We start from the raw sequence: 8,293 nt of genomic DNA, 5'->3' as shown, positions 1-8,293 counted from the left end.
TTAAAAAAAAAAAAAAATTTCCTGTTGTAAGGGCACGTTGCTTGAGGCCCGATGGGGGAGTGTTTGGTGGCTCTTACTGGCTGCCCCTTCACTTACTGGGCCTCCCCACAGATAAGCACATGTGAGTGCCCCGGACACCCGTCTTGGGACCCACTGCTGAGCTGAGCCCCACTCACATTTGGCAATGTTCTCCCGGTAGGTTACGTTCTTGATGGTCCAGGTTTGGACGCCGTCCGTCCAGCAGAGGGAAGGGGAGGTGCAGTTCTGAGGTGAGGGGACGGTGACGTTCATCTGAGTCTGGATGACAAACAGGACAAATGTCCACAACGTTGGCTTGTGTGGGGAAGGGAGCAGCGGAGACACCACACACATATGGGTGTGCGTAGTGGCTAAATCATCGTTTTCCTCTGAAGGATTGTTCATCTTTATTTGAAAGCTCTTGGAACAGGTCAAGTGCAGTGACTCACACCTGTAATCTCAGCATTTTGGGAGGCCAAGGTGGGAGAGTCGCTTGACCCCAGGAGTTTGAGACCAGCCTGGGCAACATAGTAAGACCTCGTCTCCTGCAGTGAGCCATGATCATGCCACCTGCACTCCAGTGTGGGTGACAGAGTGAGACCCAGACTCAAAAAAAGAAAGAAAGAAATAAACTAGTGTTGATGTAAGCCTCTAAGTTAAGTAGCAGTAGAAAAAACAAATAGAAAGAAAGTTAGCTAGCTCTTGGAACAACTGGAGCCCATGAAAATCAGCCTGCACTCTTTGAAAACATCTAGTTTTGCATTTATGTTAGTCTCCAGTCCTTAGAACCCCCCCAAAGTAAAAGCACATCTACACCCTGCAAGCAAGGGAAGTTACAACCCTAATGCAAAGCAGGCTGGGTAAGTTCCCTTCCATCAGTGGGCCTTCCAAGGAGGAAGACTCTGGAAGAGTCTGGAAAGGTAGGGAGTTGCCACCTCCCACCAGCACCTGTGGAAAGCAATAGACTATTTCCATGGCCCCCACCCCCAAACTGGGGACAGAGAGGCAGCCAGAGGTAAGCCTTTTCCAAGAGACATGAACAATCAGGCCAGAAAAAACGTATCTGTGGGGAGGGGTGGGGCAAAAGGGAGTCTGTGTGTCCTACTGTTGAAGTGCATCTGGCATTCAATGACTTGTTTTCTAACTGTCACTGGCCAGTCTTTATTTTTCGGGTTCCCAATTTTTTCTTTCCACTTACGTTTTTATTTTTATTTTCTTTTTAAAATGACATAGAGACAGTGGTCTCAAACTCCTGGCCTCAAGCAATCCTCCTGCCTCAGCCGCCCCAAATGCTGGGACCACAGGCATGAGCCACCACTCCTGGCCTCCCCTTTATATTTGCCTACCCCAAATGCAAGATTTTGCTTAACATTCAGATGCAAGGGGTCACCCACCGGGGGAAATTCTTGGAAACTTACCACATTGGTAAAAGTCTTGCACCAAGTCTTGATGAGACTCTTGTTTTTGGCTATCTCGTCATTCATTGCAATTTGACTGATGACCTTTTTATCCAGCTGAGGAAAGCGACAGACAGAAGACAGTGTGTCCTTGGCACTGATTTGGGACAGAAACCTGGGGACTTGTGGTGAGAGGGGCTCCAGGCGATGGGAGATTAACTCTCTGCCCTCCCTCCGGAAGCACAGCACCATTAGCAAGGCTGGATGAATGAACGGATGAGTATATGAATAAAGGTATAGACATTCAGCAGGCAGGCAGAAGATAGCCACTAGGCAACTGAATGATGGAGAAGACCAGAAGCTAAGAGTCCTCCTCCCTTTGACAGGAATGAGATAACACTTGAGTTCCAGGAGACCCAATGGTGTTGAGGACATTGGTGGGAACAAAGTGGCCCAATCTCAAGACGCACCACACCCCAGTAAAGACATCCTTGAGCCAAGGAAATAATCAGAGCCAATCACTCAATCAAGTGTCCTAAAAGTTGGCCTCCCTTAGGCTTCTTCAGAGGTGGCCCACAGAGTAGTGCTTGTATATTTTCATTAATTATTTTAAATTTATTATTATTATTACTCATACTAATACATAATTTTTTTTAGTTGGTCTCTCACTTTCACCCAGGCTAGAGTACAGTGGCACACTCACAGCCACCACAGCCTTGACCTGCTGGGCTCAGGCTATCCTTCTGCCTGTGCCTTCCAAATAGCTGGAACCACAGGCACGTGTCACTATATCCAGTCAATTTTTCTTGATTTATTGTAGAGATGAGGCTGTTTTCAAACCCCCGGGGCTCAGGCAATCCTCTCACCTCTGCCTCCCAAAGTGGCGGATTACAGGCATGAGCCACCGTACTCAGCTATTGTTATTATATTATTTCTTGCTATTTTGCCTAGGCTGGTCTCAAACTCTTCAGGCTCTAGCGATCCTCCTGCCTCAGCCTCCTGAAGTGCTGGGATTACTGGTGTGAGCCACAGCACCCAGCCTCCTTCATCAATTTCTACAGGGTCAGCAGGGTGTGGGCAGAGTGGGTGGGGTGTCTGTTCCCTTTCCTCTCAGAGGAGCCAGATTACCTGGATAATGAGTTTGGTAAAGGGATCCGTGATGACCTTCAGAAGAGCTGGGGCGTCTTCTCCGTTCTTGAAGTGGAAGGTCTCCACCACAAGGTTGGTCAGGACCTCCAGGTAATGGGTGGCAGCCTCCAGGGGCAGGAGCACCAGCACGGAGAGCCAGTTGAAGAAGTCATGCACGGTGGCTCCTGCAAAAGCCCTGCGGGAGGGGACCCCAAGAGCCAGATGAGTCCACGCCCAAGCATGTGCCATGCCGGGGGCCACTGCTTGTGTTTTCCACTGCCATCTGCTAGGTGGTGCCTACGGGAACTTCCTACCTTCGGAACTCACTGCGGTCCCCTGCCTGCATGAGCGCCACGATGGTGTTGGTGATTGAGGTCCCGATGTTGGCCCCCATGATGATAGGGATGGCAAACCGGACGGTCAGCACTGGAGGGTGGGAAAAGAGCCATCAGCAAGTTTAGGGAGGCGGTCTAGCCGAGTCCTGTGACCCAGGGCAGGATGGACTTGTGGCTGTTGGTACTCCCCTAAAGCAGCAGCTCTTAATCTCCTTTAGGGTTGTGATTTCTAATAAATGTTAGGACAAATCGCCATAGAAACATGCATGTGTGCCAAGAAAAATTCCTGCACAGAGGCTGGGCGTGGTGGCTCACATCTGTGATCCCAGAACTTTGGGATGCCAAGGCAGGAGGATCACTTGAGCCCAGGAGTTCAAGACCAGCCTGGACAACATAGCAAGATCTCACCTGTGAAAAAAAAAAAAAAAAAAAATTAGCAACGCATGGTGGTGCATGCCTGTAGTCTCAGCTACTCGGAGGCTGAGGTGGAAGGGTTGCCTGACTCCAGGAATTTGAGACCAGCCTGGATAACATAGCGAGACCATTTCTACAAAAATTTTTTAAAAGATAAAATACCTGCATATAATTTCAGGACCCTCATAGACCCCCCCTCCCGACAAAGACCTTCTATGGACCCCAGGTTAAATGTGCCCTTCTAGTCTCTTCCGCTCAATGCTGATGCAAAGCCAGCCTGAAAGGGACCAGGAAGCTGCCCACGAATAGAACCCAGGTGAATGGGTTCCAGGACTCACGGACCTGAATCAGTTGTACACGGAAGATGCTCACCTGCAAGGGAACATCATTACTCACAAGCTAGACAGGCTCTGGTCTACTTCTGGAAAAATTCTGGCAGGATCATTACTTATGCTAACAAGATTGGCATATTGTTACAATTTCCTGACACATGCAAGTAAAATATTTTGAATATGTAATAACTTTTTCTCGTTGGGCCCAGAAAAGTTCTAGTTAATTTTGTCTAGAATGTGGATGTAGACAGAAGAAATGACTCCATTCTAAGGGGTTCCTGTCAGAGGGCCTGTCAGCCTAGCCGGAGCAAGTTCCAGGCAGGCACAAGCTTGGAGCATCATCTTGCCGGCCAGTTATGGCGAGGCCGCTGTGTGGTGTGATCAGATGTCATCCAAAGGCTTGGGATGACAGGCATGAGTCACCACTGTTCCTAGCACTGAGCGTGGCCCTGTCCAAGAGAACCTTCTGCAAAAATGCAAATGTTCCATCTCTACATTGCTCAATAGGGCAGCTGCCAGCCACACGGGGCTCTGGGGCATTGGAAATGCAACAGGTGCAACTGAGGAACTGAATTTTTTTTTTGAGCGCGAGTCTCACTCTGTTGCCCAGGATGAAGTGCAGTGGCACACTCACAGCCACCCCAGCGTTGACTGGCTGGGTTCAGGCGATCCTTCTGCCTCTGCCTTCCACATAGCCAGAACTACACAGGTGAGAGCTACCACGCCAGGCTAATTTTTAAAATTTTATTGTAGAGACAAGGTCTCGCCAAGTTGCCCGGGCTGGTCTCAAACCCACGGCCTCAGGCAATCCCCTCACCTCTGCTTCCCAAAGTGCTGGGATTACAGGTTGAGCCACTGAATCCAGCTGAACTGAATTTTATATTTTATTTATTTTCTTTTTTTGAATCAAGGTCTCACTCTGTTGCCCAGCCTCCCAAATAACTGGGAATACAGGCGCACGCCACTAAGCTTGGCTAAATTTATTTTTTTGTAGCCGTGAGATCCCACTGTTGTCCAGGCTGGTCTTAAACTCCTAGGCTCAGGTGATCCTCCAGCCTCGGTCTCCCAAAGTTTTCAGATTACAGGCATGAGCCACAGCGCCTGGGAAAATTTTATATTTTAAATTTACAGCCATTAAGTTTCAATAAAATTAAACAGCCACATGTGGTCAGTGGCCACTACACTGGATGGCATGTTTCTTGAGAGTTCAGAGCTAAGTCCTCAAGCATCAGGGTCTGTTTCCAGATCCAGTCATGGAAACGAAACAGGAAGCTGCTTGGGATCAAGAGGGAAAAACCATCGCAGCTGGACAAGACGGGAAGACATGAAGACAAGGTGTGGACATATCCCGAGTGAATTCCAGGCCCACCAGATGGACGGGCAGGGCCTGGAGTGCAGGGACTCACATGAGGAGGCTACCATGCTGACCACGATGGAAGAGGATGTGCTGGAGCTCTGCACCAAGACAGTTACCAGCACCCCAATCATCAGTCCCGCCACGGGGTTGGACATGATGGAATTGTTGCTGAAGAACTGCCCGGCCATCTTTCCTGAAAAACAAACCAACGGCCACGTGATTGGGGATGGGGGCAGGGCCAGGCAGGCACCAAGTAAGCAAAAGTCTCCAACAGAGGCCTGCTGGCTGCCCATGGCATCTTGCTTCCTTACTTTTCCCAGGTTGCCCCATGAGGCAGGAGGCCTGCTGGCTATTGACATGCGCCTCCTGTCTCTGCCTCTCTGATCCCTCTTCCCCCCTACTGCCAGCTCCTGGGTCCTCTCGCTCCTTCACCCTACATCCTCCCATCCTACAGCCTCCGCCTCGGTCAGCAAGCCCTTTCCCAGCCTTCTCCCATCATGGACCTGGCCTCCCTCTGTCCTGGCACCCAGGAGCCTCCCAATTCCCCATCCCTCCGCCTCTGAGCTGTATTCTCGTTTCAGAAGATCGACCCTCCAAGAGTGGACCTTCTCTCTCTGCCTGCAGCCCAAGCCCCAGTCTGTAGTTGAATGCAGGGCAAGTCACTCTGGAGACTGTCCCTTTGAGACCATCAAGCCACTCCCAAGTCCACTGTGTGAAGCAGGCGAAGGCCCAGAGAATGCATGTGACGTGTCTGAGATCAGAGAACACAGGCCTCTGCTGACGCTGCCAGCCATTAGGGGGCCCAACAGGACCCAGGAAGTCAGCTTACCCCACTGATGGTCCCTGACGTGTGCCCCTCTCCCCAGCTCTCCCGAGTCTCAAAGGTGGCTTCAAGAGAGGTATCGCGGCCCACAGAAACCCGTGGTCCTTGGTGTCACCTGGATCTGAGACTGATTCCCACAGGCTGAGCATCTCAAGCTGAGGAGTGAGCTCTGAGCCTCGCTGCTCTCCTCCACAAAGGGAAAGCCCCTTGACAAGAGCAGCGGGGACAAGCAGGGAACATGCCTGCATCCACCCAGCAGGCCCTCAGAGTGCTGCCTATTACTGTGGTCATCTTCAATGACAAAGGTAACCGATCCCATGGTGACCTCACTTCCACCTCCCTCTCAGATGCGCAGGCACATTGGATCCTGGGACATGTGTGGGCCACCACGATAGCTGCTGACACCCCCAGTCCAGTGGTGGAGAGTCTGCTTTCCCTAGCACCAGCCCAGCAGGATTTTCATATTTGCTTTGACCGAAGAGAGCACTGTCTCTTATTCCATAATCTCCTCTGGTGGGGAGGCCCCAGGACAGCAGGGATCACACCCCCCCAATAATTTTTTTTTTTTTTGAGTTGGAGTCTCACTCTGTCGCCCAGACTGGAGTGCAGTGGCCGCTCCCAGCCACCACAGCCTCGACCTACTGGGCTCCGGCAATCCTTCCGCCTCAGCCTTCCAAGTAGCCGGAATTACAGGCATGCGCTACCACGCCCAGCTGATTTTTTTTTTGATTTATTGTAGAGATGAGGTCTCGCTGCCCAGGCGGGTCTCGAACCTGCGGGCTCAGGCAATCCACTCACCTCAGCCTCCCAAAGGTGCGGGATTACAGGCTGAGCCACCTTTTGACATAGGGTTTCACTCTGTTGTCTGGGCTGGAGTTTAGTGGCAGGATCACTGTTCACTGCAGATTCCATCTTCTGGGCTCAAGTGATTCTCCTGCCTCAGCCTCCCAGAATAGCTGGGACTACAGGCAGGCACCACCATCATGCCCGGTTAATTTCTTCACATGATGTTGCCCTAGGCTCGTTTTGAACTCCTGGGCTCAAGCAATCCTCCCACCTCAGTCTCCCAGTGTGCTTAGATTTCAGGCATGAACCACCATGCCTGGCTTTCCTCCGTAAGTCTTTATGTCAGACAGCTTCCTGCCTGGGGCTTGTGGACAGACACAAGGCACCCATAGCTTGAAATAGACTCCAGCCTTGGCTGCGGGCCTATTCTACCCTGGCCCAGTCACAGACTCTTTTTAGGCCTCAGTGTTCTCTTCTTTAAAATGGGAGCCTAAGCCGGGCTCGGTGGCTCAGCCTGTAATCCCACGCCTTTGGGAGGCTGAGGTGAGTGGATTGCCTGAGCCCGTGGGTTCGAGACCCACCCGGGCAACTTGGTGAGACCTCATCTCTACAATAAATCAAAAATTAGCCGGGCGTGGTAGCGCGCGCCTGTAGTTCCAGCTACTTGGGAGGCTGAGGTGGAAGGGTCACCGGAGCCCAGCAGGTCGAGGCTGCGGTGGCCGGTAGTGGCCACTGCACTCCAGTCTGGGCGACAGAGTGAGACCAACTCAAACCCCCCCCCCCAAAGAGACAAAACAAAACAAAAATAAATAAAAAAATAAAATGGGAGCCTAGTCTTGATCAATGATCCAGGGTGACACCTTGGCAGGCTGCAGCTGGAGAGGGCTCGCGGCTCTGTGCTCTATGCTCCATGCTTACCTGTAACACACCCCTCGTCCTAGACTTCCCAGCCTTATATCCTTACCTCCCACAAGCTGGAAGGCACTGCTGAGAACATCCAAGGAGCACACGAACAAGTAGAGAAATCCCAGAAGCAGAATCAGTTTCCCAATCCCTTGGAAGACACAAAGGATCTTCCCCTTGGTGTCTCTCTCTGCAGGAGAAAGGACAGAGAAAACGGCATAAACGTTTTTAGCATCCACACCACCCAGAAGTCTGGCCATGGGCTCAGAACTGCCTCTGCCTCCCCCCAAGCCCGTCGGCTGCAAGCTCTCATTGGCATCAGGACTTAGAGATGGGATGTGGCTATCACTGCATTTTTCAAAACGATGACCACTGCAGTGCGCTTAGCGGAGCCCCCTGGCGAAGTGTCTCTAAGGGCCAGTATTTGGGAGGAGGGGTTTGGTATGGTCTGGGAGACAGATGAGGCAGGCTCCATGCTTACCTTCCTGAACCACAGTGCTCCAGAGGGAGATGGTTAAGAGCACGTGTCTCCTGCTAAGTGCAGGGTCAGATATAATGGCTTGCCAAAGCACCTTCAGAATAGCACAGACTACTCTCTAGAAGGCAGCCGCGGAGTAGCAATCACTGCTTCAATTTGTGGAGGGCTTGGGCCACTGTACCTCCAGGGATGCTATATCTTTCACTGTTGGTTTCTCCACCTTTTTTTTTTTTTTTTTTTTTTCAGGTTCTCACTGCTGCCCAGACTGGGGTGCGGTGGCATGATCATGGCTCACCCATCCTCGACCTCCTGGGCTCAGCCT

General features: G+C 51.4%; 1 protein-coding gene across 1 annotated transcript in view; it reads right to left on the bottom strand.

Moving 5' to 3' along the window:
- The window catches only part of SLC34A2 (solute carrier family 34 member 2), a 16,775-nt gene that overhangs the window by 6,537 nt on the left and 1,945 nt on the right, over positions 1 to 8,293 (bottom strand). The window contains exons 3-8 of the mRNA XM_008051780.2: positions 7,555 to 7,683; positions 5,031 to 5,174; positions 2,858 to 2,969; positions 2,544 to 2,739; positions 1,437 to 1,532; positions 177 to 297 (exon numbers count right to left, since the gene is read on the bottom strand). Coding sequence (XP_008049971.2) covers positions 177 to 297; positions 1,437 to 1,532; positions 2,544 to 2,739; positions 2,858 to 2,969; positions 5,031 to 5,174; positions 7,555 to 7,683 — 798 coding nt within the window. The remainder of the gene's footprint in view (positions 1 to 176; positions 298 to 1,436; positions 1,533 to 2,543; positions 2,740 to 2,857; positions 2,970 to 5,030; positions 5,175 to 7,554; positions 7,684 to 8,293) is intronic.

This window comes from Carlito syrichta, unplaced genomic scaffold (genome assembly GCF_000164805.1).
Source record: "Carlito syrichta isolate Samal-C Ts95f unplaced genomic scaffold, Tarsius_syrichta-2.0.1 Scaffold233842, whole genome shotgun sequence".
NCBI classification, from domain to species: Eukaryota; Metazoa; Chordata; class Mammalia; order Primates; family Tarsiidae; genus Carlito; species Carlito syrichta.
Note: the sequence above shows the minus strand (reverse complement) of the source record. Positions and strands in the feature narration are given on the sequence as shown.